General features: G+C 50.4%; 15 protein-coding genes across 15 annotated transcripts; 10 read left to right on the forward strand and 5 right to left on the reverse strand.

The window, feature by feature from the left end:
- Positions 1–169: 169 nt before the first annotated feature.
- F5J12DRAFT_719843 (Rrp15p-domain-containing protein) lies at positions 170–937 on the forward strand (the record flags this gene model as incomplete). Its single annotated transcript, XM_051741197.1, has 3 exons — positions 170–581; positions 635–814; positions 870–937. The coding sequence occupies 3 exons, from the start codon at positions 170–172 to the stop codon at positions 935–937; spliced, it is 660 nt and encodes a 219-aa protein (XP_051600556.1).
- Positions 938–1,042: 105 nt separating this feature from the next.
- F5J12DRAFT_827602 (CTLH/CRA C-terminal to lish motif domain-containing protein) lies at positions 1,043–2,365 on the forward strand. Its single transcript, XM_051745569.1, has 4 exons — positions 1,043–1,181; positions 1,344–1,539; positions 1,732–2,103; positions 2,165–2,365. Exons 2-4 carry the CDS (start codon positions 1,363–1,365, stop codon positions 2,225–2,227), a joined length of 612 nt encoding a protein of 203 aa, XP_051600557.1. The 5' UTR covers positions 1,043–1,181; positions 1,344–1,362; the 3' UTR covers positions 2,228–2,365.
- On the forward strand, positions 2,340–5,090 carry F5J12DRAFT_69911 (uncharacterized protein). Its single transcript, XM_051740477.1, has 3 exons — positions 2,340–3,178; positions 3,235–3,378; positions 3,432–5,090. The coding sequence occupies exons 1-3, from the start codon at positions 2,663–2,665 to the stop codon at positions 4,788–4,790; spliced, it is 2,019 nt and encodes a 672-aa protein (XP_051600558.1). The 5' UTR covers positions 2,340–2,662; the 3' UTR covers positions 4,791–5,090.
- F5J12DRAFT_905354 (kinase-like domain-containing protein) lies at positions 5,017–6,940 on the forward strand (the record flags this gene model as incomplete). Its single annotated transcript, XM_051748647.1, has 6 exons — positions 5,017–5,836; positions 5,886–6,144; positions 6,192–6,333; positions 6,385–6,654; positions 6,708–6,796; positions 6,850–6,940. The coding sequence occupies 6 exons, from the start codon at positions 5,017–5,019 to the stop codon at positions 6,938–6,940; spliced, it is 1,671 nt and encodes a 556-aa protein (XP_051600559.1).
- Positions 6,941–7,197: 257 nt separating this feature from the next.
- On the reverse strand, positions 7,198–7,951 carry F5J12DRAFT_892252 (DUF866-domain-containing protein; the record flags this gene model as incomplete). The annotated part of the gene is made up of 6 exons (XM_051747559.1): positions 7,198–7,251; positions 7,304–7,390; positions 7,440–7,628; positions 7,694–7,750; positions 7,806–7,889; positions 7,946–7,951. The coding sequence occupies 6 exons, from the start codon at positions 7,949–7,951 to the stop codon at positions 7,198–7,200; spliced, it is 477 nt and encodes a 158-aa protein (XP_051600560.1).
- Positions 7,952–8,102: 151 nt separating this feature from the next.
- F5J12DRAFT_767964 (mitochondrial ribosomal subunit protein-domain-containing protein) lies at positions 8,103–9,115 on the forward strand (the record flags this gene model as incomplete). The annotated part of the gene is made up of 3 exons (XM_051742211.1): positions 8,103–8,364; positions 8,415–8,749; positions 8,800–9,115. The coding sequence occupies 3 exons, from the start codon at positions 8,106–8,108 to the stop codon at positions 8,983–8,985; spliced, it is 780 nt and encodes a 259-aa protein (XP_051600561.1). The 3' UTR covers positions 8,986–9,115.
- Positions 9,116–10,181: 1,066 nt separating this feature from the next.
- Positions 10,182–12,002, forward strand: F5J12DRAFT_70225 (Septin-domain-containing protein). The gene is made up of 8 exons (XM_051740520.1): positions 10,182–10,460; positions 10,511–10,639; positions 10,688–10,769; positions 10,822–10,956; positions 11,008–11,125; positions 11,177–11,544; positions 11,597–11,843; positions 11,896–12,002. Exons 1-8 carry the CDS (start codon positions 10,274–10,276, stop codon positions 11,920–11,922), a joined length of 1,293 nt encoding a protein of 430 aa, XP_051600562.1. The 5' UTR covers positions 10,182–10,273; the 3' UTR covers positions 11,923–12,002.
- Positions 12,003–12,319: 317 nt separating this feature from the next.
- Positions 12,320–15,546, forward strand: F5J12DRAFT_719896 (armadillo-type protein; the record flags this gene model as incomplete). The annotated part of the gene is made up of 9 exons (XM_051741200.1): positions 12,320–12,427; positions 12,500–12,592; positions 12,643–12,921; positions 12,969–13,059; positions 13,120–14,126; positions 14,175–14,409; positions 14,461–14,874; positions 14,928–15,384; positions 15,438–15,546. 9 exons carry the CDS (start codon positions 12,320–12,322, stop codon positions 15,544–15,546), a joined length of 2,793 nt encoding a protein of 930 aa, XP_051600563.1.
- A 152-nt stretch (positions 15,547–15,698) lies between these two features.
- Positions 15,699–17,129, forward strand: F5J12DRAFT_892255 (succinate-CoA ligase; the record flags this gene model as incomplete). The annotated part of the gene is made up of 9 exons (XM_051747560.1): positions 15,699–15,735; positions 15,789–15,904; positions 15,968–16,084; positions 16,136–16,279; positions 16,331–16,457; positions 16,511–16,672; positions 16,732–16,908; positions 16,958–17,046; positions 17,103–17,129. The coding sequence occupies 9 exons, from the start codon at positions 15,699–15,701 to the stop codon at positions 17,127–17,129; spliced, it is 996 nt and encodes a 331-aa protein (XP_051600564.1).
- A 101-nt stretch (positions 17,130–17,230) lies between these two features.
- On the forward strand, positions 17,231–18,114 carry F5J12DRAFT_905355 (acyl CoA binding protein-domain-containing protein; the record flags this gene model as incomplete). Its single annotated transcript, XM_051748648.1, has 4 exons — positions 17,231–17,326; positions 17,380–17,829; positions 17,887–17,976; positions 18,022–18,114. 4 exons carry the CDS (start codon positions 17,231–17,233, stop codon positions 18,112–18,114), a joined length of 729 nt encoding a protein of 242 aa, XP_051600565.1.
- Positions 17,999–18,697, reverse strand: F5J12DRAFT_70331 (ribosomal protein S16 domain-containing protein). Its single transcript, XM_051740535.1, has 3 exons — positions 18,416–18,697; positions 18,239–18,366; positions 17,999–18,133 (listed from the first exon to the last, which is right to left on the reverse strand). The coding sequence occupies exons 1-2, from the start codon at positions 18,665–18,667 to the stop codon at positions 18,262–18,264; spliced, it is 357 nt and encodes a 118-aa protein (XP_051600566.1). The 5' UTR covers positions 18,668–18,697; the 3' UTR covers positions 17,999–18,133; positions 18,239–18,261.
- On the reverse strand, positions 18,678–19,459 carry F5J12DRAFT_827678 (like-Sm ribonucleoprotein). Its single transcript, XM_051745570.1, has 5 exons — positions 19,359–19,459; positions 19,204–19,299; positions 19,122–19,149; positions 18,999–19,071; positions 18,678–18,943 (listed from the first exon to the last, which is right to left on the reverse strand). The coding sequence occupies exons 1-5, from the start codon at positions 19,381–19,383 to the stop codon at positions 18,911–18,913; spliced, it is 255 nt and encodes an 84-aa protein (XP_051600567.1). The 5' UTR covers positions 19,384–19,459; the 3' UTR covers positions 18,678–18,910.
- An 18-nt stretch (positions 19,460–19,477) lies between these two features.
- On the reverse strand, positions 19,478–21,654 carry F5J12DRAFT_827681 (ARM repeat-containing protein). Its single transcript, XM_051745571.1, has 6 exons — positions 21,544–21,654; positions 21,315–21,490; positions 21,087–21,266; positions 20,705–21,025; positions 19,811–20,644; positions 19,478–19,755 (listed from the first exon to the last, which is right to left on the reverse strand). Exons 1-6 carry the CDS (start codon positions 21,575–21,577, stop codon positions 19,702–19,704), a joined length of 1,599 nt encoding a protein of 532 aa, XP_051600568.1. The 5' UTR covers positions 21,578–21,654; the 3' UTR covers positions 19,478–19,701.
- Positions 21,641–25,294, reverse strand: F5J12DRAFT_827685 (26S proteasome regulatory complex non-ATPase subcomplex Rpn2 Psmd1 subunit). The gene is made up of 11 exons (XM_051745572.1): positions 25,123–25,294; positions 24,879–25,066; positions 24,690–24,805; positions 24,265–24,639; positions 24,091–24,213; positions 23,372–24,040; positions 23,046–23,321; positions 22,609–22,995; positions 22,379–22,558; positions 21,862–22,329; positions 21,641–21,812 (listed from the first exon to the last, which is right to left on the reverse strand). Exons 1-11 carry the CDS (start codon positions 25,266–25,268, stop codon positions 21,795–21,797), a joined length of 2,946 nt encoding a protein of 981 aa, XP_051600569.1. The 5' UTR covers positions 25,269–25,294; the 3' UTR covers positions 21,641–21,794.
- A 128-nt stretch (positions 25,295–25,422) lies between these two features.
- Positions 25,423–25,953, forward strand: F5J12DRAFT_719684 (COX6A, subunit VIa of cytochrome c oxidase; the record flags this gene model as incomplete). The annotated part of the gene is made up of 4 exons (XM_051741183.1): positions 25,423–25,536; positions 25,571–25,635; positions 25,685–25,707; positions 25,760–25,953. 4 exons carry the CDS (start codon positions 25,423–25,425, stop codon positions 25,951–25,953), a joined length of 396 nt encoding a protein of 131 aa, XP_051600570.1.
- Positions 25,954–26,404: the final 451 nt, after the last annotated feature.

Consider the following 26,404-nt stretch of genomic DNA (forward strand, 5'->3'; position numbering starts at 1 on the left):
ACAGTGAGGTGCCCTCTGGTACCCTAGTGATCTGTTTTGTCTGATCACTCTCGGAGTCGGTGACAGTACACTAATAGTCCACTTCGCCGTCACATGGAGCTTACCGGAATAAGTTACCACGTACTTTCACTCTTTACCACTACACATCGTCAGAAAGATGGGAACCTCGATGGAAGATGACGACACTGGTGCATCCGTCGTGTCAGAGGCTTTTTCGTCTGCGGCCGAGGGCGAAGGCACCGAAGAATGCAGCTCGCGGGTTGATACAGACGACGAAGTTCCTCGTGCAAGCGCAAGTAAAACAAAGGGGACGCTAAAACGCAAGAGGCGCGCCACTGGGCCGTCGCAGTTTGGAACAATTCTCCAGTCTCTCCTGGAGACGGAGACACCCTCTGCCCTCCCGCTTTCTCTAAAGCCTTCCATAGCGCGTCGACGCAATGATGCAAAGTTAGAACTAAAAGCCAGGAAGATGATCCAAGTCGAGAGGAAAGAAAAGGAAGATAGAGGTCGGATAAGGGGTGTCATCGAAGGATGGGGTGCAGAAAGCGAACGATCTCTCCGCAAAGTAGCGCAAAGAGGAGGTAGGTCTGAAAGCAAATCTACTCCGTATTGCTAACGACTGTCCCCGGATCAGTTGTCAAGCTTTTCAACTCGATACAGCAATCACAGACGGCAGCGGCAGCGGAAGAAGCAGAGGCATTGGGGGCTCGTGGCACCGGCAAACCAGCGCTGCCTGCACCTACATTGGACAACCATGGCAAGGGAAAGCGCAAAAACAAGCAGAAAGATAACTTGATAGGGAGAGGCAAAGAGTGTATGTACATCGTACGCAACTCATACGTCTCCCGAACTGACGCGACCACCAAAAGCTGCTGTGGACAAGGACAGTTTCTTCGACCTGATTAGATCTGGTGGAACACTGGTGTCAAAAGTATAGTATTAGCCCCTATGTATTATGTAATCCAATCGGTAAACCGTGGATCCTGCCCTAAAGATAAGTTGGCTGTTTAAATTTCGCGACCATCTCTTGCTGTAGGTTTTTATGGTTTGTCTTCCTTTTCCGCCTGTGATGAACTGGCACTTAGAGATCCGTGTGGTGACCTTTTCTTTTAGCCTCCCAAGATATCGATACGCAAGGAGGAATGGGAGCGGCGCCTTCACGAAGTCCATGTGACGAAAGAGTGAGTGTTCAACCCTTGTGGTACTTGACTGGATGAAACACATCATTGGGAATCTCTCTGAGAGTACGTTGATGTGTCAAATTGCATGTATTATCTGATTTCGTCTTGTTCCTTTGATTATTCCTTCGTTCGCAAGAATTCTGATGCCAGCGTTTTCTCCAGTGATCTCAACCGTCTTATTATGGACTATCTCGTCATTGAAGGATATAGGTCAGCTGCTGAAGAGTTTAGTAGTGAAGCGGGCGTGGTTCCCCCCGTGGATTTCGAAAGTATCGAGAGCAGGATGGTAATTCGCGAAGCTTTGCAACGCGGTGACGTCGAGGAAGCGATCACCCGGGTCAACGACTTGAATCCAGAGGTAAGCTTGTCGTTACCGAGGCACTGCATAGCGGGTGGTGGCAGAGGATTAATCCGTTTCATGCACCACTCTCAGACTTCTAAGAAGTCGGTGATGAAATCTGTAAACGAAATCTTCAGTCTTCAACATGATGCTCCTCCGCTTATTATTGTTGATATGTGACCATGCATGATGCTGATAAGTTGTGGGCAGATACTTGATACAAATCCAGCATTGTATTTTCGCCTACAACAGCAGAGACTAATAGAGCTGATACGACAGAGCCGCATCGCCGAGGCTTTACGGTTTGCTCAAGATGAACTGGCACCGAGGGGTGAGGAGAGCCCGGAATTCTTGGCTGAGTTGGAACGGACCATGGCACTCTTGGCATTTGACTCTACATCTTCGCCACCGCCTGCGATCACTGATTTGTTGTCACCGGCTCAACGAATGAAGACGGCTGGCGAGGTGAATGCCGCTATTTTAGAGAGTTTTAGTCAGGGAAAAGAGGTTAAGTTAGTGCAGCTGCTGAAGCTTCTTTGTTGGGGAGAGAGCATGCTTGAGGAGCGTGCTGACTTTCCAAAGGCAAGTGTCCCGCCATAATATGCTATCATCTTGGGGATTTACTGAGGGCATTGCGGTACAGATTGACTTGCGGAGAGGCGGGAAGAAGGTGGAAGGGAGCGAGGAGTTATCGATGCACGAGTGATGCCAGTGTCGTATAGTCTATTCTGTTAGGATATGTGGACGTGTTACACCACATGGTTGGTGTTTTCCTCATGGAATGCAGAGGGTGTCACTTGACCAGTGAGCTCATGTATGATTAATTGATTGGACATGCCAGGACACGCCCTTGCCGGGTCTTGGGTCGCGTGGACCCATCGTGGTCGTCGTTTCTTAGCGTCTTAAGGCCATGCATGTCTCTGCTTATGTCAGCCGTCCGCTGATCTCTCACTTGCTCATCGTCTGCGAGAGGCATTTTGTTGCATTAGTTCAGCCCAGCTTGTTTTCCTTCTTTCTGGCACACTCTGCCAACCCTTCTAAGCTTCCCGTCTGGCCCCTCGAATAGTAGCTGGTGCGCGTTTCACCCGATTTGACGAGCAATCCGTTCATCTGGAGATCAGGCGACGTTGCATAGCAGCGCATGCCTCCCCCTCTCATGTCTGAGGACAACAGGTCCAGCCACGCGAGAGGTCGACGTGTACTCGTCCTCTCAAATCCCGATCCAGGCGACTCAAGCAGTAGCGAAGACGACCGTCGTCGAGTTCGCCCGCAGCCCCCGACATCCGACTCTTCTCTACACCAGCCTTCGCCTCCGCCTGTTCCGCCGTCACCTTATCGCCCCATAAAACCGGGGCCCCCCACGCCCCTAACAACGGACCTCCCTCGTCATATCACGTCTTCCCATTCAAACCCCACCCTCTCTTCTCCTTCTAGCCAAAGCTCTAACGCCGTCGAATCCACTCCGCCGCCCAGTACACCTGGTCAGGTTGTGCCGCCAGACATCGCAGCCCCTTCGTTTACTCATGATGACGGTTCTTCCGTAAATGAGCGCACAGAAGTGCACCACCCCAACCGCTTGCAAAAGCTTTCGGATAAGATCTGGAAGTCTCGTAGGCCATCTTCGCATCGACCAATCGAACCAGAGTCATCTGGAAACGTGTGTAATCATCGTTCTGTATCTGCTCTCCGAATGCTTACTAGTTTTACTTGTAGTCTTCTTCGTGTCGCTTGCCCAATTCAAAGTCACAGGACCGAGCTGTTGTTATCATGGTCACGTACGATTGCCATGCTTATACGGCTGTCGATGTAACATCCCCAAAGAGTGCTGCATTCATCTGGGAGCGAATTTTCACCGAGGTACGTTTGACTCCTATCCTATGGATATTACTCGTCTGACCTATGCTACAAAGCTCAAAATTCCAGACGAAGATCAGTCATCTGAGTTTGCTATTTACCGAACACAAGTGAGCAAGGCAGCTCTGGGAGAAGCCTTGAGCCACGAGAGCTTATTCCGGTTGGTCCGAGACCACGGAGATGCGGAAGGCAGTCTAAAATTTCTCGTGTGCCACCCGCAAGCGCGAGTACAGGAATCTTCCTTACCTACCTCACCAGTATTGTCAATTCCTCCGCCTCCGTCTGTCTTCGGCCCGCTTGTCCCTCGATCGAAACCATCCAAGTCCTCTCGTCAAGAGAGCATTTCTTCTGAGGACCCCGCACCAGACACCGGCTATGAGCCTTCAGCAGTATCCGATGATTTTGAGGACGAGCATAGGAGTACGATACGCCCTCAGCAGTTCGCTGCAAATTTCCCGAGGAGCTTTGTCTCGCCTTCCCAGGGTCCACGTTACGACAATCGTCAACCCCCGTCACCTGCCTCCGCCAAACTGTCTTATTCTGGTGACAGGCGCAGAAAATTTGAGGCTGATCACAATCAAGGAATAGCTTTACCTGCATCTCCCTCTCCTCCGGTCTCGGAAGATGTATTAACCCCTCCGCGTCAGCATGTCCGCAGAGGCTCGAACGCACGGGACGTTGAACAAACCCCCCGTGAGAACGACCGGAGCACTGATCATGCGGATAAGGAGTGGTCACGCAATCAGCCCAGTCCTCTCGGAGCACTCAGCAGATGGAAAATATCTAACCAACGCCGTCGAGGCAGTCCGTCTACTTCAGATGACCTGACCAGCGAGAGATGGGCCCTGCCCCCCAAGGAACAAGATTCAGCAAACAATAAGTCTTCCACAGTGATGACCAGATCGTCCTCGTTTAAAAAGAAGGTGCCTAGGTTGGATGGACCTCCTGTACCTCGACCACGTCAACCACCGCGCAGAAGCGGTGGACAACCTGCACCAGCTGGTCACATGGTCGCCTGGAAGGCATCAGACAAACCCCTGAAGAGTGCAAAGAGCATGGATATGCTCAAAGTAATTCCAACAGGCGCTCCACATCTTCGCACTTCACCGAGTCGCCCGCAACTGCATGTTTCGGCGAGTACTGGTCTTCCTATCCCCATCAGGCCTCTTCCGCTCACCCAAGCGTCTGCTGCTGAGCCCGCAAGTTCGGAACCCGGGCAATCCACACGATCTTTCTTGCAGTCTCCTCCTGCGAATGTTTCGGGCGCTGCTTATCCATCACTTTCCCAGGAGTCATGTTCGGGACCACAAACCACATCTCCTTCACAACAGAGATATCTCAAGCCGATTGATGCTTCGGTTGCAGAACTCCCCCCGCGAGCGGGAGGTTCAACGTGCATACACTGGTATGCATAACCCGTCTCACTCCACTGGGTCCCTTTCCAAGTTCGGAGAGACACCACTCCGAGAGGAAGGCTATGGGGTCCCTACATTGCCTGCGTCCTTGCGTCCTGGAGCCTACAGCAATATAGCAGCGCGTTCGTGTGACTCCCCAGACACTCCTCGCAGCCCTGTGGGTGCTTCGGGTCCGAGGAACACTTCCACAAGCTCCAGCATAGGCTCATATTCCTCTTCTGGTACTATGGTTCCATCTAGGCAATTATCCTCTTCAACCGGGGAAGATACTTTGTCCGAATCAACTTTCCGGCCAGATGATAGAGATAAGCTGATTTGGGACCTGAAAAGTCTAGTTGCCTCGCAAAACGCTCAGCAGATTGACTCCAGTCTGCAAGAAGACAGCATCGGTTCCAACGACTCCTATGGTACCGCGACTGAAGACTTGTGGTCTCGTAGGCCAATTAGCCAGATGGTGCACGAGACGGATAAGAATCGTTTAGATGCGAGCCTCCAACCCAGCCCCCGACCAGCACTCAATGTCATCACGCAAAGCCACATTGCCAATACTCGCGGCGTTCCCCCGAACTTTCCTCCACCCCCAGACTACATCCCCCAACTTCAACCACAACCTCGACAAGCACGTCCTCGTACAGGTCTTAAGGGTAACACCTTCGAAGAGTCTACTTGGGCTCGCCGTCCTCCGCCTGAAGACGTTTTCGACCGTCTAGAAGAGTTCTTCCCTGAACATGACCTTGACAAACCGGTCATTGATGCGAACTCGGGCGGAACGTCCCCGACTGCCACAGAACACGCATACGGCATTCCTCCTGATGATAGAGAGAGGTTAACAGGCATGCGGGGTAAGAAGTCCATTCGTATTGTCGCGGAAGAACACAAGAGGCGCATCGATCGCACATCGAGGGTGGAATCTACTTACAGTAGTAACATGATCCGCAAGAGAAGCACCAAGCTCTGGGGAGGTCGTCTTGAAGAAGTGACAACCTCACAGAAAAAGCCGACATACGCTAAGTCATTACCCGAAAGTCCATCTGGTGGTCCAAGACGTATGTTTTCCATTCGGTTACCCGATTCCATCCTAATTCCTCGTGACAGCAATCTTCAAATGGGTGCGCGGAGAACTCATAGGGAAGGGAACCTATGGCCGTGTCTACCTTGCTCTCAATGCTACCACCGGCGAGATGATTGCTGTGAAACAGGTAGAAATTCCAACCACTGCCAGTGACAAGAACGACAGTCGTCAGGTCAACTTCGTGCAAGCACTGAAGATGGAAAGTGAGACGCTGAAGGACCTCGATCATCCCCATATTGTCGCGTACCTTGGATTCGAGGAGACACCGAACTTCTTGAGCATGTAAGGTTCTTGATTTTTCTCGGACCAGAAATGTCAATATTTTCCAGATTCTTGGAGTACGTTCCCGGAGGGTCAGTTGGCAGCTGCTTGCGAGATCACGGAAAGTTTGACGAATGCGTTACAAAATCATTTACCGCTCAAATCCTTTCCGGTTTGGCATATTTGCATTCGAAGAATATTATCCACAGGGCATGTCGTTGTCTCCTATATCTGAATTCGTCTAAATTTGTTCTTTGGCAGGATTTGAAAGCAGACAACATACTGGTCGAAAAGACTGGTATCTGCAAGATTTCTGATTTCGGGATTTCCAAACGCACCGACGATGATCAAGGTGCTTTCACCGCCATGCAGGGCACCGTTTTTTGGATGGCCCCGGAAGTAATTGGTAGCCAGAGGGGGAGAGGGTACAATTCCAAGGTTGACATATGGAGTGTTGGGTGCGTCGTCCTTGAAATGTGGGCTGGCAGACGACCATGGCCGGATGAAGATTTCTTCACGGTAATGTACAAGGTAAGGATGCGGGCTTGTCATTCATTCCGGATGTCTAACAACCCCGAAAATAGGTTTCGCACAACGGAGAATCTCCGCCTATACCGTCGGACGTTATCCTCTCTGACCTGGCACGAGATTTCAAAGACAGGTGTTTCGCAGTGTGAGTGTCAGCCAGCTTTGTTTTCTTCTTGTGGCACTCACCTTAGGATATAGGGACCCCGAGCTGCGTGCAAACGCCGCTGAATTAATTAAACATCCATACCTGATCCTCCCGGAGGGCTGGACATTCAACGACTTCAAGTGAACCCATAGAATTGAATCTTGCATATTACCCCATCCAACTAGGTGATCGGTTCCAGATTCTTCCTCATCTATCTTCCAAATGCTTGGGTCATGTTGCTTCATCTGTTCTTAGCGATAATTCAGGATGTATTGATAGCAATGATCTTAGTACTGGCGCTGGTGCGCGAATTCAGTTTCACATTTTTGCTTGCATGAGAATGATGATTTCTTTACGGGCAATATGTCCGACGGTACGGGGTAACACGAACCAGTGTGCTCTTACGCCCTACTCCATCGACTCCCTTTGAAATTGATCTGGACAGGGAGGCGTGCCTGAAGGATCGGAAAATAAGCGAAAGGATGTAACAGATGTCATAGTACTCACGTTCTCGTCGTAGTCTACCCAGTCGTTGTCCTGGAATTCCACTTCAAATGATTGGCCCTTAGTGCCGTTGCATGCCCAAGTCCCCCTCTGCTGGTCCATCAACTAGGTCGAAAACTGATAGAGCTCCGCAACTCACAGGATCAAAACCAACAAATTCCAAACCCCTGCACTCGATCACAAGAAGTTCCGCAAAGTTACCAGAATCGCTATAGGGACGAACAGCAGCGGAGGGGTCAAACTTTGCAGAGCTTTCTCGTTTGCAGTTTCCACAACGCCAAACGAAATGGGCGGTGGCGTGCTTGCCTCCGCTAACCTCGCGCTCTTGCTAAGCAGGATTTGACAATGGAGGTTAGGCCGACAAATCAAGATAGCGGGACGGGGGGGACTCACCGCACGATTAACCGACACGGGCTTTGGGTGCATCTCATGACAAGAAGTACAGGTGACCTATTGAATAGATGGATGAACGGTACTTGTCTGTAAGGGCATCAGACTGAAACACCTTGAAGAAGAAATCAAAATCGTTGGAAGAGGGTCTCAGATCCGTGACATTCTCTAGGTCTGCTTGGATCTCCAACTTCAAGCGCTGGAAGTACAGATGGAAGCACCTTCTGGTGGTGAAGTCCGTGGACAGGTACTTACTACCATGACCAGCGAACTGCGGCCTATAGGATCGAGATCAATGGCAAGTGGTACTACTGCTACAGTGACACTAATAGCTATCTACAACACGTAAGTTTGTACTTGTTTGTGTCACAGACATTGAAATGTCAGCCAAAATCGAAGGTGCACTGGCCCAAAAATGTGGCGAGCCCTGCGATGTCAAGCTAATCCCCTGCTGAGCACGGCCAGGTTCTTCAGTTCTTCAGTCGCTCGAACACGACAAAGGGTTTCGCGCAATATTCCACTAGCAGACGACTTGGCAGAATGGGATTTGGAAGCGGATTTCTCAGAGTTTCAGGGTGATGATATACCCGCTACCGGACACATGTACTTGGACCAGCAGCGACAGGTCGCCCATTACCTACGCCTCATCGAAAATGAATTGCCCGAACTGGTTGGTAAGTAGGGCGAGTGACTCGTCAGACATCATCGCTGAATGAGGTTCTAGCCTTCCGCAAGCCTTTCGTCCCACCGTCGGCTTCGACTCCCCTCGTCGTCCGGTCTGTGGACTATGCCGGTGAGAGTCATCCGGCAACCGTCAAGCGTAGTGTCGTGGTCCCAGTCGCGCAACTACCGCTGAAGAATGAGGCTGCTGTACACAGAGCCAAGTTACTTGCCGGAGTGCGTTGGTCGATAGAGCCGCCGAAGAATTCTGGAGTGCAATGCAACAGCGAAGAGGGGAAGCATGGCTACATAAAAATTTCGTGCGAAGACTTCCCTCGACCATCGATGAACTTGAAATGGATTAGTGACACGATCGACGGGCTCGTTGCCGAAGCCAACGTGAGCTTTTTGTTCTGCCTACATGTTCGCATTTTCATTGTCTTCTCCAGGACGAAAATCACAAGGCTTACCAAGATCTGCCCCTCGACACGAGACACCTAGAAGCGCAGGTCATGAAAGCTAAGGAAGGTGAACACGCACGAGGCAGAAATCGTCGACCGAGCATAAAGGACTTCCCTACCGAATGGCTTGCGCGATCGGTATCTCAAAGTGTGCAGCCAACAACCAATTCGTAGACCTTTATAATGACATTGTCTTTGATATTTCTGCATGTCATTTTGTCGTGTGGCACACGCGGTGTACTTTACAGCATTCTGGACCGGTATGTTTCATGATAATGCAAGGTGGTTCTTTGTTTCAGGTGATCCTACTGAAGCTCTCAATTACTGGTGGACACTTGCAGTCAAAGCGTGGTCCAAAGTTGGTGACCACGTCCGATCGGAACAGCTAGTAGGCTGCTCGGTGGGCGTGATGCCACCTTCCACTGTTGCCAGCCCACCACACCCAATGAGACTGGATGCCAATGTCTGGATCGCTGAGAACGATATCACCAACTTTTGATGTGACAGAGTGGGCTATTCAATAAAGAGCAATCACGGGCCTTTATTGCTGATTCCACTATCTCGTCGGATGTCGAACTCAAAGCGCATGGTCTCCTGCAAGGGATATAAGGCGAGTCTGGACGGATGGATTCAGATCATAGCATTTCACCCTCTACACTTGGCGGCTGGTCCCACCGCTCCGCGCCTATTCTCATTACCTTGTGCTGACCATGACGGCTTATGACTCTGCGGATGCCCGTACTGCCTTGATGGCAAGTTATTTTTCGCGATATCCACACCCGCAGGCGGGAATGAAACCGGTTACATCGCATTTGCCGTTGCAGCGACGGAACGTAAACGTACCGGATGGGGTAAAATCACCAAAGCCGGCAACAAAGGGGCACGACGCCCCCCTTTCTTTGGACAGGGGCCTTGCAATGCGAGTGCGGGGCAGAACGATATACAACGCCAACCTAGTGCCCTCTGGTGTCGACACAGACACCTGTTCAGACAGTACTCGCAGTGGCTGGTTGGAAGGAATGGGCCGAATGTCTAGTCTGACGGCGTTAGAGCAGCTGGAAAAGATTGACGCGGAGGAGACAAAGAGAAAGGAGCTGTTTACAGGGTGTTCGGCATGTTCAGGCCGATATCTGACTCAGGAGGGGGTATTATTTTGGAATGACGACGACCCCACGACTGGTTCGCAGGTACGAGAGGGCGACGACACAGCGGTTAGAGAGATGTTTGACATGTACATCCGGGTGGACGAATGTATGGGATGATTGAATGTTTTCTACTACATACTTACTTATACTTGGACTCCATGTGTCAGTAATAAAATGCTAATAGCTCGGTTATTTGTGTCCGCCACCCAGCCAAACAAGCACAAAGCCGTGACAAGTCGCTTCCCCCATTGCGGGCCAACACCCAAACTAATTTTCGTCCGCTCCTCCTCAACCCGGTACAACTGACTGTCGTGCTCATGGCTGACTTGTACTCCAACGGTTACCCTAACGGAACTAGTACTACGCATTCCCTCGCTCAGTCTAACGCGACCATGCCTGTCATTCGCAAAAAGCTGGCAGGCTACGTTGGTTTCGCAAACCTCCCCAATCAGGTTCATAGGAAGAGTGTGCGCAAGGGTTTCCAGTTTACCGCCATGGTAGTTGGTACGTCTCTCGTGTGACCCCCTTGTCTTTCATTCTTAGTTCCTGCGTAGGCGAGTCGGGCTTGGGCAAGTCCACTCTCATCAACACCCTTTTCAATACGCCTCTATACCCACCCAAGGACTCTCTGCCTCCTTCCGCAGAGCGTCCAAAGACGGTGGCCATTGAAAGCATTGGGGCAGGTTTGTTACTCTCATTTTGATCAGGGAATGCTTATTGACACCTTCAAGACATCGAGGAGAATGGCGTTCGTCTGCATTTAACGGTTGTTGACACTCCTGGCTTCGGTGATTTTGTTAACAACGACGAGAGGTATTCGTCTTCTTCTGCGTAAATTTTCTGTCTGACTCCAAACATAATTCAGTTGGCGGCCCATAGTGGAGAATATCGAGTCGCGCTTTGACTCGTACCTCGAGCAAGAGAACCGTGTCAACAGGCAGAAGATTGTGGACAACCGTGTCCATGCCTGTCTGTACTTCATCCAACCCACAGGACACTCGTAAGTGACTCTTAGTTGTTCCTCTCCTTAACGCCGAACTTCGGTTCCTAGTCTTAAGCAGATTGACATCGAATTCATGCGTCGCCTGCACACGCGTGTTAACCTCATTCCCATCATTGCCAAAGCTGACACGTTGACTGATGAGGAAGTGCGCGACTTCAAGGCCAGGGTATGTTGTTTGTTACGTTTGCCTTCCTCATAGCTAACCCTCTGGCATTAGATACTTGCTGATATTGCCTATCACAAAATCCACATTTTCCAGGCTCCTACATACGAAAACGAAGACGAGGAAACTCTTGCTGAAGCCGCGGAGATTGCAAGCAAGATTCCATTCGCTGTTGTCGGCTCAGATAGTCTGGTCGAAACTGCTGACGGTCGCGAAGTCCGTGGTCGTGCCTATCCATGGGGTGTCGTCGAAGTCGATAACGAAGACCACTGTGACTTTGTCAAGCTTCGCCAGATGCTCGTGCGTACATATATGGAAGAGTTGAGGGAGTACACCAACGACGTTCTCTACGAAAACTGGAGAACCGAAAAGCTTCTCAGCATGGGTGTTGCACAAGACTCGAGCGTCTTCCGCGAGATCAAGTAAGATACTCTCGCGCAAGCCGTTTTCTTCCGGTCTGATGTCTTTTGGTAGCCCTTCTGCGAAGATTCAGGAAGAGCGCATCATGCACGAGGCCAAGTTGGCCAAGATGGAAGCCGAAATGAAGATGGTGTTCCAGCAAAAGGTGCAGGAAAAGGAATCCAAATTGAAGCAATCAGAGGAGGAGCTGTACTCTCGACACAAAGAGATGAAAGACGCACTGGAAAAGCAGCGTGGCGATTTGGAGGAGAAGAAGCGGAGGATCGAGAGTGGTCGACCGCTTACTCCCGAAAAGAATGCTGTGAGTCACTTCGAGCACGAGTTCCCGTCATCCTGTCTCAACGCTATTGCAGACCAAGAACCGTCGCTTCCTTCGTTAGGGTCTCACCTGTGTCATATAGGCCGCGTGGTGATGGACACAGCTCTCCTCATCTTTGCTCCAGCAGCGCCCGTTGGTTCTTATTTGCCGTTTAGTACATTTGCCTGCGTAAATCGTCTTCGTGCTTCCCACTCGTTACACCTCAGTCTGGAAATATCTTCTACACTCCTTTGAATTGATATCCGGCTAGCGTCTCTTTCATTTCCTTTATCTTACGACCAGGAACCAATCCACGTCTCCAGGACGTTGATTTTCTTGTTTTCCAGTAGTTGCTAACGAAATGAATCGATGTTATACCCCTCCAAGTGCTAGTGGTGTGTCCCGACCCAAACAATGACAAACAGATAATGCGAGCGATGACTTTTTGATCTCCACAGGACAAAGCACTTGACAGCGTCATGGATAGTATACAGGCCCTCCTCTCTGCCCTCGACGTGTTCGCCCGCGCACCAGACAAGGTGTCCCTGGAAAACGCAAATAGTTGGCTTCAGGACTTTCAGCATTCTGTAAATCCACTTTCGCCCTTGGCCCAGTCTTGCAACAAGGACATCTGACTTCGTCCTCCGTCCCCGTCCTAGCCCGAGGCCTGGTCGACTTGTAATGTCCTCCTCCTCTCCCCTGATGCCCCTATAGCCGCGAAATTATTCGCTGCCCAAACTTTCCGCTCCAAGGTAGCGTCGGTCACTGTGCTGTGGCTCCATCCCCCTCTCACCAGACCTAGGTCACCTACGATCTTCACCAAGTCAATGCCGCCAATCTTCTTCCGTTGCGTGACACTCTGATCACAGCATTAGACAAGTATCACGTCGGTCCAAAGGCCATAATCACCCAGCTCTGTCTCGCTCTTGCAGGTTTGGCTTTACAGCTCCCTGCATGGGACAACGCCGTCCAGACCATGATCGAGACATTTGGGCCAAACCCGGCCACCGTCCCTGTCCTCTTACAATTTCTTAAAGTTCTTCCCGAAGAGTTGACTAGCAACACGAGAATACCTGTCACTGTGAGTACTTCAATTACGTTCCATTACCTTCTGACGCCTTCGCGCAGGATGACGAGTACCGTGACAGATCCGCCAAGATTCTCACGGTAAACTCCAGACGAGTTATTGATCTCTTGTCCATGTACAATAATGCATCTGGTACGCCCACAAACATGTCATGCTTCCCATGACAATACTCAGTCATCGAGTTGCCATTAGGTGTTACTCCCGCGGTGCAAAACCAGATATTCGAGTGCTTACGCACGTGGACCATAGCTGGAGAGGTCGATATTAAAGCCTTTTGCAAGTCTTTGCTCTTCGACGGCGTCTTTGAAGCGTTGGCGTCGGATGAACTTTTTGATTCGGCTGTGGACGTTATCTGCGAGCTGATTCACGAGACGCAGGAAGCGGATGATAACATGTCTGTCATCGAACTCATCGTTCCGCGGATCATTGCCTTGAGACCCAAGCTCGAAGAATGTAAAGATGATCCCGAGAAAATTAGGGGGTTCGCGCGGATCTTCGCAGAGGCGGGGGAGACATATCGGCTTCTAATTATCCGTCACACTGAGACCTTTTACCCAATTGTCGAAGCTATTGGTCAATGTTCCGCCTACCCGGATTTGGATATCGTTCCTATTACGTTTCCCTTCTGGATGCGTCTGGCTCAGACTATTGGGAAGAAGGCTTCGGTCGAGCCATTACTATTGGAGGCGTACAAAGCTCTCACGAATGTCATCATCCGCCATCTCCACTTCCCCCCTGATGCGACTACTATGACGGGTCAAGAAGCAGATAACTTCCGTTCCTTCAGGCACGTCATGGGCGATACGCTGAAAGACTGTTGTCTCGTCTTAGGTGCAGATGCGTGCCTACTGAACGCGTACGGTCTCGTCACCGTCGCCCTCTCGCGAGGTGGCTCCGTTTCGTGGCAAGAGATTGAAGCACCGTTGTTCGCTATGCGTTCAATGGGTGCCGAGGTAGACCCATCAGATGACAACACTGTCCCAAAGATCATGGACCTTATACCATCACTCCCAAGCCATCAAAGGGTTCGGTATGCTGCGTTGCTCATCATATCTCGATATACCGAATGGGTCAATCGCCACCCCGACTACATATCTTTCCAATTGCAGTATATTTCTGCAGGATTTGAGGATTCCAATGACGATGTGAACGCCGCGGCAGGTCAAGCCCTAAAACATCTTTGCCAGGACTGTAAGCAGGTAAGTCGCCCCAGGCTTTATTGAAGTTCACGTTTATCCTCTCTATAGCATCTTACAGACTTCCTTCCAACCCTGCATGCGTTTTTGAAAACGACCGGGCGCAAGTTAGCTCAAGACGACAGACTGCAAGTGTATGAGGCTATTGCATATGTTATCTCTGCCATGCCTATGGAGAAGGCAGCTGAGTCTCTGAAAACATTCTCCTTGGACATTTTGTCGCAAATCCACACGGCCGCTGGCCAGGTCACCTCCCTAAGTAAACAGGAACTTAAGGACATAGGCCGTACGTCGTCTGGTTCTGTAATATCCACGTTGATCAACCCCTCCTCCACAGATGGTTTAGAAAATCTGGAAGTCATGTTGCATGTCGTCGGTCCGTTTGGAGATCATTTACCCGCGGCTTGCCAAAACAGTTGCCGAGAGGCTTGGTCTGTTTTCGATGTCTTTATTGCCAAGTTTGCCTTTGATTATGACACTACGGAACGAACAACTCGTGTACTTCGCCCTGCACTGGCGCTCTTTGGCCGATCGGCGCTCCCTATTGCGCCCGCCTTATTGTCACGGATGGTCTCGTCTTTTGAGGCGACTGGATTTTCTGCTTTCTTATGGATTGCAGGAAAGATTGTTGGGAGATTTGGTCGGGAATCCGAACCAGCCCTCCAGCGCTCTTTTCAGGAGTTATTCGAGCGGTCTACGAACAAACTGGTTAGCTTACTGCAATCGACAGCGGCTAGAGACATACCAGACGGTCAGTAACATACCTGGTATTGCATATGATGCTGAAGTCGTGGTTATCGGCAGTTTTGGAAGACTACGTGCAAATGCTTTTGCAACTTGAAGACGTGGTTCCAGATGTTTTCTACCAGTCCTCTGCATTTCCACTGGCATTTCGGGTGTCGATGGCTACACTTGGCCTTATCCACTCTGACATAACTTTTGCAGCGCTGGATTTGTTCCGAAACATTGTGACCCACGACTGTTTCTCGTCTGTTCCCCCGAACCCCAAGAATGGTCTCTACGCCGCTGCTATCAAAGCGGTGCTAGAGAAAGAGGGCTTTGATCTTGTTGGCTATTTATTAAGTGGTTTGGTTGGCGACTTTCCTGAGGATTCTGCGTCATGCGTTATCTCCATCCTTCGCTCCCTATCCACGTTACTTCCCTCCCAGATCCTGGTGTGGCTGCCGGTGGTTCTGCAGCAATTACCTGCGACAAGCGCACCAAACGAAGCCAAACAGCAGTTTCTGGTAGATGTGTCCAAGTACGTTGATTCTTGCCCCTACATGCAGGACGTCGACTGAAGACTCTCAACAGCGCAGTTGACACCCGGCAATTTGATAAAGTGAAGTACGCAGTTCTTAGTTTTAACCGAGCCTCTAGGAAAGCTCGAGACCGGCGACGTGTAGCACCACTGAATGAATAAATGATATACGAGACTTGTGTAACTTCGATAGGTTGTTAACATTGCTATGGACCATAGTCCGAGTTTCCCGATTTGGTGCGACAGACCGGCACTGCCGGTCGAGAACGGAAGGGTTCAAAAGCTGTTTCGCATTTCCTGCTACTCAATCCACGATGCTTCGCTGCCTTGGTCGGTCCACCGCCTCTAATGGTACGTACACCGAGGAACTTGAAGCTGATATTGTGTTTTAATTTTGACCATAGCAGGTCTCCGGTCGTTCTCCACTTCGACCGCCCGCAGGAGCTATAGTGATACTATCCAGAACTTGCGTATCCACAAGGATACAAAGGTGCTTTGCCAAGGTTTTACTGGCAAAACCGTGAGCAGACCAACTCATTTTGTGGCCCCAGAAGAGCAATACCTTGACTGAGTGCCGCAATAGGGCACATTCCACTGCAGGGAGGCATTAGCTTACGGTACCAAAATGGTGGGGGGTGTTTCTCCCAACAAGGCGGGTCAAACTCATCTCGGTCTGCCTGTGTTTGGCTCCGTCCGGGAGGTATGTGTACTCCCGTCGTGGTGACGCTTAGGTTGACCCTCCTTGTATCAGGCCGTCAGAGAAACACAACCCGATGCTACTGTCCTGTATGTCCCACCACCAACGGCCGCAGATGCCATCATAGAGGCCGTCGAGAACGAGATTGGTTTGATTGTTTGTATCACAGAGGGTATTCCACAGGCAGATGAGATAAGGGTGAGACTGCTTGCATTTTGCTCCGTTACTTGTCCAACACCCGCCTTGCAGGTGGTGAATGTTCTCGAGAGTCAGTCCAAGTCACGCCTTGTCGGGCCTAATTGCCCTGGTGTCATCAACCCACTGGGCTGCAAGATGGGTATCCAGCCCGGCCACATACACAAGCCCGGCAAAATCGGTAAGTCTTCCGTTACAAGTAGGGGGAGGCCTGGCCTGAAACACCTCACCCAGGTATCGTTTCTCGGTCCGGCACGCTGACGTATGAAGCTGTTGCTCAAACAACGGACGTTGGACTCGGACAGTCACTTTGTGTGGGCATCGGCGGTGACCCATTCCCTGGCACACGACACATCGACGTTATCAAAGTCTTCCTTGAGGACGACGCCACAGAAGGTAATCAGTTTTAGCTCTTTTTCCATTCATCTCGAACGTTGTCGTTAATTCTTCGCCAGGAATTGTCATCATTGGCGAGATCGGTGGTTCCATGGAAGAGGAGGCCGCCGAGTATTTGGAGAAGTACAACAAAACACGCAAGAATCCCAAACCGGTCGTGGGCTTTATTGCTGGTCGGACTGCTCCACCTGGACGTCGTATGGGCCATGCCGGTGCCATCATCTCTGGTGGAAAAGGTGAGTGGTACGATTATCCTGCGGCGACGTTCTCCTGATCCCTTTCCAGGCGCTGCTACAGATAAAGTAGCCGCACTTGAAAAGGCTGGTGCCATTGTCACCGATAGTCCAGCAAAAATTGGTGCAGAAATGCTCAAGGTTTGTTGTTTCCGGCGAAAGCAAAACACACTTACAAATGCTGTTCACCTATACAGGCTATGAAAGCGGCTGGTCTCGTATAGATAACGAGTTCCATACACCTTCCTTAGTATACCCAGGTAGATGCGTAGATACATTGGGGTTCTCTTGTTTACATAAGACACGTTACCTGTGTACTACGACTATGGACGGGTCGGCGTCCCCGGCTTTGCTGGAGGCAGCAGCCTATCTGTCGCGTGGGTCATCACTCTCCAGCGTACCAAATAGCACAAAGCTCGAGGTTGGCCGAGATTTCTTGACTGTAAGCGAGGCCTGACTTGGTGCAATCTACAGTTATATGGGTTGTACAAGTTTCTTACGGTCTCCCCGCTGCCGCAGACCTCGCGACCCTCGCTGTTTGACATGACAGGACGCGCGAAATGGGATGCTTGGACTAGCACGGAAAAGACGTACAACGATCGCAAGGCAGACGCTGAGAAGAGGTATCTGGAGATCGCGCGCGAACTCGGGTGGATACCTGGTGACGCAGGTACTCAACTGATTAGCCCTTCGGATCAGGCATCGCCTGGTGAGGTGTGGGATGATGAGCTAGGCATGAGAGTCTCCGATTCTGCGAGCAATCATAGAGGAGGCATGGGCACAACTGTCAGTGCTCTAGCGCGGCCCATAACTCAGGACGGAGCAGAGACGCTGCACAAACTAGCTATTGAAGGAGATCCAGACAAGGTCTCTCGATTCCTGGAGGCACACCCACTACTGGATATCAATGAACGTGACGAATTCGTAGGTTCCTGACCGTGCCGATTCCTTGCCCGATGATAAACGCATGTCAACCATCAGGGATATACGGCGTTACACCTTGCTTTTGATAGAGGAAATTTGCCTACAGCTAAAGTGCTACTCGAGCACGGCGGGGACCCGTTGCTCAAGGTACTTTGTACCTGTTGTCGGCTTCAGTTGCTCATCTGGCTTTAGGATCCGGATAACTTGACAGCAGCGGAATTGGCTGAGATTGCAGGCCACAGCAAGCTCTCTGCCCTTTTACGAGAAGGCAGTACCATAGTATAGAATGGGTGGCACTTTACAACTACCACAGACGTCGTCTGAGTCAGGCACTTAGTGATGGACAGTAGGAAAGCAAGGCTAACAGAAGTACCTAGGTGTGGTTGCGTAGAAGGAACCCAATACTTACTCGAATCCGGACGGCATCTCACTCTATGATCCGCATTGTGTCGATGATTGAGGATTCGGATGGGTTCCCAGATGCTGCGGCGAAAGAGGTTTGGAAGAGTATCCTGAGTCCGGCGGTATGATTCCCCCCTGGAGTTACTCTTAAGTACACAACCAAGTCCAAAACTTCTATACCCACCCATTCCAGAAAGCGTGTTACGGGTTTGCTTGGAACGGCTCCGACGCCCAACCAATACTTGATTCTATCGACACTCCATTTCATGGTCTTATACGAATGCTCCCCGACTTTGTCCAACTTCGGGGATGGCTCGAATACACCCAAGAGCTCTATGGGCTTGGCATCGCGGCGTCTACGATGATCTATGGCGACCAAATGAAAAATACGGTTGTGCCTGGTGCCGTGGAGAGCCATGCGCAGGCGGACGGTCATCGTGGTCGGTTGGCTTTGTCAAAGAACAGCTAAGTGAAAGACACTCGCATGTGTTGTGACTCTGTTTGGTCCGGACAACTAGTACACTAGCAATTTATCGGGAGGGACAGTATGTAGAAGTCCAGATGTAAATTCGGTGTAAAGCGCGACCTTGGTTCGCATATGATGAACTTAATACTAGAATCACCCGAATCGTGGATCCTACTAGTGTGCAGTGAATACTCAATTCCGATTTGAGGCTCGTCACGAATCCGGACCCGAGCTACCAGGGATCAGCTATGTGGTTCGAATGAGTAGCGGTCCATACGGATGTAGGACATCAGATACGTGCCATGCAAATATTGTTCCCGTTAAGCAACGTCTGATTGAGTTTCGCGTGCTTTATGCCTTGGGGAGTCGTCTCGCTGCAAAAATCGATGCGCAAGTGGAGCCCCGATCGGAGGCTCAGACTCACTATTCTGTCACGTCCTCCAACACCATATCTGCGGACATGGGAAGTTTGTTAGGTACAGTAGAATATTGCGGGCTCCACTCACTGACAAAGTCGTCGAAACCCAAGAGGGTCCCGGTGAACTCGCGGTCATTTTTCATGATCACCCATATGCGCGATCCGATACATCTATCAATGAGTTCTACAAAAAAACGCGCCGCTATGAGCAGTCACCATCGTTCTACCATAATTCACGCTCACCGAGGGGGAGGATCTGAGACGCCATAAGTTGACCCTGCACGGGGTGGCCGTGACTAGTTGACTCTTAATCTGATTCCTGGTCAACTTGCGGTAAATCGCCCCTCAAAAGTTACAAGTACGGCAAAATCAAATAATCGTCGCCAATTACCAATCCACTACGAGTACGTCTTCATGGACAATACAAACTTCGTTACTTGCGAACTGCAGAGCGTCCGTTAGACGCGTGTCGCTACAGATAGGTACCAACTACAACTAGCTGTATGCAGGGAATACGTGACATTTCATTACGCAGAACGGCGATTGAAGAGGAGAAAGTTTAACAGTGTGGGTGTGAGGACATGAATCACTGTTGGCCAAAGCTGAAGCCACCTTGCGGGGCACTGACATCAGAGTGGAACTATACATTCAAAAGATCAGCGTTAATCAACCATACACAGATCACGATCACTCACAGCATAAGCGCCGGAAGAGTCGACGCTAGGAGCACTGATAGCTGCGTCGACCTCTTCTTCGTCGGGGAAGTACTTGTCCATGATGTTGAATGCCTTTTTATAGATATCCAAATTGTCATGCGACTGAAGATTGTGGATGGTCACCATCCCACCAGCCTCCTCGACATACACGGCATATTGATTGACAGCACCCGGTCCTGCAGCCTGCTTGTCCATCTCACCGACTTTTAAGATGTTGTCGAGTCCATCAAGAGCCACCTGGATAATCTTGTTGTCCATCATGGTCAGCAGGTCACAAAGAGGTTTGATGCAACCCTGGGAAACAAGATAACGGATCTGTGCAGGTTCCTGGAGGCCACCGGACGTAGCGTTCGAAATGGCCCAACAGGCTTCTTTGCGGGTTTTGAAATCTGCATTTTGAAGGATGTTGATAAGTGGTGGAATAATGTTGGCGTCGATAACCGCTTGAATCTGAGCAGGCGATCCTGCTGTGATGTTGGAGATGGTCCAACAAGCCTCTTTTCTGATGCCTTCCTTCGGTGAAGACAGCAGAGAGAGTAACGCAGGGAGAGCGCCGGATGCAATGACCACTTGAGTCTGAAGATCGTCCCCGGTGACGATGTTTCCAATGGAACGGAGAGCAGGGGTCTGCACAGCAGTTGAAGGATGCATGAGAAGATCTACCAGTCTTCGGCACACGGCCGACTCGATGACGGCTTGGATTTTATCATTAGAGCCATCTGAGAGGTAGGAGATAGCCCAGCAAGCATCTATCAGAATCTCGTCATCCATCGAGTAGATTAGCTTCGTCAAGACAGACAACGAAGGGGAGATCTACAGAATAAGTATCAGTGCCCGTTAAAGGAGGGGGGAACTTGAGTGAACGGAACTCACCAGTTCCCAATCTGGTTGCGGGTTCTTTCCTCGGCAGAAGTTGCTCAAGGTCCATGTAGCGTTCCTCAGCATGCTTAATTTGTGGTTCTCACTCAGGAGTTGTAACAAGGGCCTCAGTGCACCCTGCTGCAAGACATAATCTCTGCATTGCGGGCTGTCACCAGCAATGTTTCCCAAGGCCCACACAGCTTGTTCGCGGACGTCCAACACTGGGGAAGATAGGAGATTGATGAACTCAGGGACAGCTCCGCTAGCAATGACGACTTGGGTATGCTCTGCGGTTCCTGAGGCGATATTTGTCAGTGCCCAGGCTGCCTCGAACTGCGATCAATGTGCTTCGTATCAAGTACTCCAGCAATGCAAAGAGACAAACACCACCCACCTGGAGCATAGAATTTCCGCCTCGCAGAAATTCTACAAATCGGGGGACTACACCACATTCGATGACTTTGTCGATGGGAGGGTTCCTCTCCTTTGACAACAACTTTCTGAACTTGGTCGTCGCGTCTAGCTGACGATCTGGGTCGTTTGAGAACACACCCGAGATCATTTCTTCCGCAAGCTAACCAAAATTAGTTACAGAGATAAAGCAAGATGTTCGGATACATACTGGCGGCTCCCAAGAGCTCGTCGTTGGCTCTTCATCAGAGTCGAGAGAGGATGTCGGGAGGAAATTCCTCCTTTTCGCGATGTTCTCCTCACGTTTCTGTCGTCTAATTTCGACCTGTTGCTCTTCGCGACGCCGCCTAAGATCATCCTGCTTCAGGCCACCTTTGTTCTTATAGGCTGATGGACGGATTGGACACTGATATTATTGTGGGTCGCATCAGAACACGTACTGGCTCTCCGATGTTCCATCGTGCGTGACTCCATGGCCGATAAGTTTGATCTTTCGCGCGGGGATACAAAGATAGATGAAAAAGATGAAAGCGAGCGACCGGCCACTCGCGTCTTTTCAGAGATCGCGCATACGCAAGGTCACAGCAAGTCACGTGCACTCTCTCAGTGGCAAGTTCCACACAAAAATTGTCAAAACTACAACAGTCTGAGGGGCGTTCGTTTACTGTAATACGACTCCCGAGGTAATACTTCAGCTATCAAATGGATACTGCAGCTGCTAGTCAGTCATTGTTCACGATGGGGAGATCGTCACGCACCTCGAAGGGCTCAGGCGGGTCCGCCTCTGTGTTTGAACTCAGGTCGATGTGCAACTGACGGTCTGCGACGTCCGCATGGCCGTTTGGCACAGCACCTCCGGTGGGACCGCCGCCCGGTGGAGCCGGGGGTTGGAGCTCGATGAACTCGGCTTCCTCGATTGGACGCTCATCAACCAAGATTAAGATGCCGCCCCCACCAGCGTACCGTTCTGATACCAGCCCTTTTTTAGTGGGCTGAGAGGATGCTCCCTTGGTACCCTTGGGAATTAGTGTGTTGGACGTTACCGGGCGGACGGGCTGGTATCGACCATCAGATGGGAAGCTGACGTAGCCCAGCTGAATAGGGGTAACACGAGAAAAATTGGCCAGTTTTTCAGAGGCAGGTTCAGACTTCCGTCTTGACGACGAGGGGGCCTCTTCGGTCTTCATTTCTACGTCTGTGTCCTTCCTGACTTCCACCTTCTCGTCCTTCCGAGGAATCAGGGCTCACCGTCGATACTCGAGCTTAAGCACTCACTGTGTCCATACTCTCCTGGTCGGCGGCAGCCTTCTTTTTCTCTCTTGCCTTCACCTTCGCAGTGGTAGAAAGCACGGCAGTGACCATCTTAGCGGCCGTCTCCTTCTTAGGTGGTGTTGCTGGCGCAGGATAGGCAAACAAACTCGGTCGCGCATTCGACACAAATTCAAATTTAGGCACCTGAAAGATTTCAATGATGATCTAACCTGTGCAAGAGAGAAATGCTAGACCTTCAAGTCCTCGTTGAGGCCGATGATAGCAGTTGGCTCAAAGGCAAGGCACGCGCAGTGAGCCAATGGGTACCAATACCAGAATTGACAGAATAGTGTCATCCCCACAATAGCACTTGTATTGCGGGTACCTGCACGGCTTTGAAGGCTAATGGTAACATTGCGCCCCCCCGCATCAATAAGACCTTGACCAAGGGCAGCACCAAAACGTGCCATCGGGTCCTCATGCTTATCGGATATCACCTTCGCGTAGAGGGCGCGAGTCGATGCCATAGAAGGAGTCGACTCAGACTGTTGGACAAGGATCATGCCGAGAGCAATAAAAGCTCCCTGACGGACGAAGTCCACGCCGTCCTTAGTCATTGGTTCCAGAATCTGAACGGCATCCTGCAAGCTGGCGTTGAGCTATACAGCTAGATCCGAATTCACCGTCTTACCTGCATACCGGTACCTGCACATGCAATACCTAGAGCTAATGTGGCACCACATCTCACGTGCGGATTGTAACTTTCGCTCAGGAGTTGCACAATTCGAGGAACTTGGCCGGGATTTTTAAATAGTAAAAATGCCAGCGAAATCACGGCAGCCCTCCGCACATCATCAGATGTGTCCGATACTGCAATATGCAACAAGCGTCGCACTGCATCATTATTTGAAGTTCCTGCGTATGCAAGAGCTAAGGTGTAAACACCTCCGTAGCGCAAGATCGGATCCTGGAACAGTCGTCAGGCACAAAAACGTGTTGTGAACGAATGCCACCAACCTTTTCGGCTAATAGTAGCCGGATGGTGTCATCAGCTTCTTCCTGCCGTCCATAAAACACAAACGACAATCCCATCGCCACGCCCCGAATAATCTTCTCATGCTGAGTTTCACGCGCATAAGTGATCATTTCCTCCGCACGCGCCTGGCTGGCAGAACCGAGCATGATCAAGCCCATGGCATAACCAGCGGCCTCTCCAGCAACAGCAGAATCCGAAAAAAGAGTCTCCCGCAAATCATCATAAGCATCAGTGTTCCGACTACCCATCCCAGCAATGCCAAGTCCGAGGGCGGCACCGTGTTGAACAACTTCGTTCTGAGAGCTTCGCAGAGCTTCCCGGAGATAATCCACGGTTTGGCCGCCTCCATAAGCATTGATCATACCCAAAGCGTACAATGCTCCACCTTCCGAATACATTGCACCCTGTATCTGACTTTCGGTGCCAGTTTGAGGAAGGTAAGGACCTAGAATGGTCATCCCTTGTTGGAAGTACCCCTTGTGGATGACACCAAGTGCTGCGGTAGTGGAGAACTTGGCCCAATTTGTAGCCATTCCTAGCCACTCTAGATGTTCCCTGAGGAATATATCGGATGTTGTTCCTGCATGCATGAATGCATTTTGCAGTGTAAGTGCTGTGTGGTATATGGAGGACCGAGGTTCCAGTACATCCTGTAATTCTAATGAAATGAGGTTTCAGTTGATTCGACGTCAACACTTACTTTACTATGCTTTAAGATGAGCATGTCCACTTTGTTGTTCCGTTTCAAGAACTCTAGGTAGAGTTTCACAGTTTCTTCCCCTCCTAATATGTTGCGGAGGTTTTCAAGGATTTCCTTGGTTTCCTACTTCGCATTAGTGGCAAGATTCATACAAATCGAAAACTCGAATCTCACATCTTTACCTTGGGGAAGGTCCTTCCGCACCCCTTCCAAGAAATCTCTTGCCCCACCTTCTACCAAATCGAATGCGAATTGATAGGCAACGAGCTTCTCCTTTGGAACCAGTGAAGACAGTAGGGAGACCGTTATAGAAGGGTTGTTCAACGTCACGTGAAGCCGTGCAAGCGCAAGCATGTGTGTAGAATTGGCTTGCGATGGTAGCGGGAACAGTGGCGACAAGAAATTAAGAACTTGATCACGATAGGAGAGGGAGAAACCCGTATCAAGAACAATTCCCATGGCATAAGATAAGAGGGAAACATCGCCGGTGAGGTTGTAAATTTGGGAAATTATGTCGAGCCGACGGGATTCCAAAGCAATGCCAATGGCCTAATAGCGCGATGAGAAAATGGGTATAGAGACGCAGGGTGATGTATCACCTGTTTGTACTCCCCTTCATCTATGCACCGCTGGAATATGGTTTCTATAATGAACTGCAATCGAGCCTCAATCTTCGAACCGGAAGAAACCTCAGTTCGAGCACAAGTGAATGTATCTGTCAATTGCCTTGGCTAAGAGCCAATTATCATGTATACGAATTATCAGAGAAAAGTAGCATCGCGACTTACAAACAACAGTTTCCACATACTCCTTTGCGTCATATGTTCGAGTCTCTGCCTGAAACGCGTTGCCTGCATCGAGGGCAAACGATAACGCCTCGTCGTACTCGCCGAGGTAGTAGTACACCTTGCTTGCAAGCAGAGCAGCGATGTCACGGACTTCCTTTGGGAGCTCTTCAAACTCGTACAAGCTCTCGCTGAATTGCGAACGGGAGTCAGACAAGTTACAACATGTCTCTGGTGAAACACGCACATGAGGGCAATGTGTTCTGAAATTTCCGCCCAAAACTGAGGAACAAGCTGGTTTAAAGCCTTCAGAGCATGCTGCTTGAACACTATGTCCGGTTCCGAGAGCAATGCGAGCGCGCCAGCCGCTGATGAGTGAGCACGAACGACCATAATCACGAATGTGGAGGACTTGCCAATGGCGTACGCGTCACCTTCCTACATAATAGACTTGAAGTCTTTCAAGCGGAGATGGTCGGACATTGAATCTACTCGACATGCCTTCCCGATGCCGTCCGCAATCCAGAGTACTGCTTCATTCTCCACAATGAACTTCCTGGCCAGGAACGCTGCTCGCGCAACCGTTCGCGCCATACCAAGAGGCTCGCGCAGATTCGCAGCTGATGCAACAGGAGGCGATTATTTTGCCAAACGACAGGCTGTTCAAGAACATGCCCAAGGCAAGGACCACAAAGCTCAATAATTTTTCATACTTGACTTACATTGCCAAAGCATCCACTGAACTTTGGCGTAAAATCAGGTATGTACTAATCGTTCTTGACGAGATCTTCTGCTGACCTTCTCTGTAGCTATTATGTTGCGTTCCCGTCGAGTACGTTGCGCAATTGATCAATATCATCTCACTCACCAAACGCCTAATTTAGTCGTTCTGTGTATGGCATGGGTATACAACGTCGAGCATGAGCACCACGCCCACGAAGAGCATGAGAAAGAGTTGCATGGCGGGAAGCTACCTGAACCTCCTGCTTATGAATACCTAAACCGTCGGGTGAAACCTTTCCCTTGGGGCAACAACTCGCTTTTCTTCAAAGCAGAGGTTCGTCGACGCAGCGTGTAATACACTGAATATGGGATGCGATTTGACATTACTTCCCAGGTAAACAAGGACATGAACCAGGAAGAGTGACGACTACCATACAGGTAGATGTGGATTTCTATTCCTGCCCTAACATGTGGCTCGCCCCTGGGATTTCGACCGACCTTGCTTTGTAACTTGTCGGTCAATATATTGCATCGAACATGCATCCCTGGCGCCAGTAAATAATCAACGTTGGATTAGAAGACAGCCCTGAATCGTTCGAATGCTGCTTTCTTGATCATCTTAGTAGATGGAGATTCCGTCAGAACGTCAGTCAACCACCAACAGACATGCCAATATTGATCACAGTCAGATCCTCGGTCTTGTTGTGACTATGTATCAGGTTGAAAAGGTACTTTCTCGTCGGGCAAGTGGGCTATGAAGAGCAGCACATTGACCAGCATGGCATTTTGCGATGATTCTAGTATTC

The sequence above is a fragment of the Pisolithus orientalis genome, assembly GCF_024613125.1.
Source record: "Pisolithus orientalis strain OTSU chromosome Unknown F5J12scaffold_12, whole genome shotgun sequence".
Taxonomy (NCBI): Eukaryota; Fungi; Basidiomycota; class Agaricomycetes; order Boletales; family Pisolithaceae; genus Pisolithus; species Pisolithus orientalis.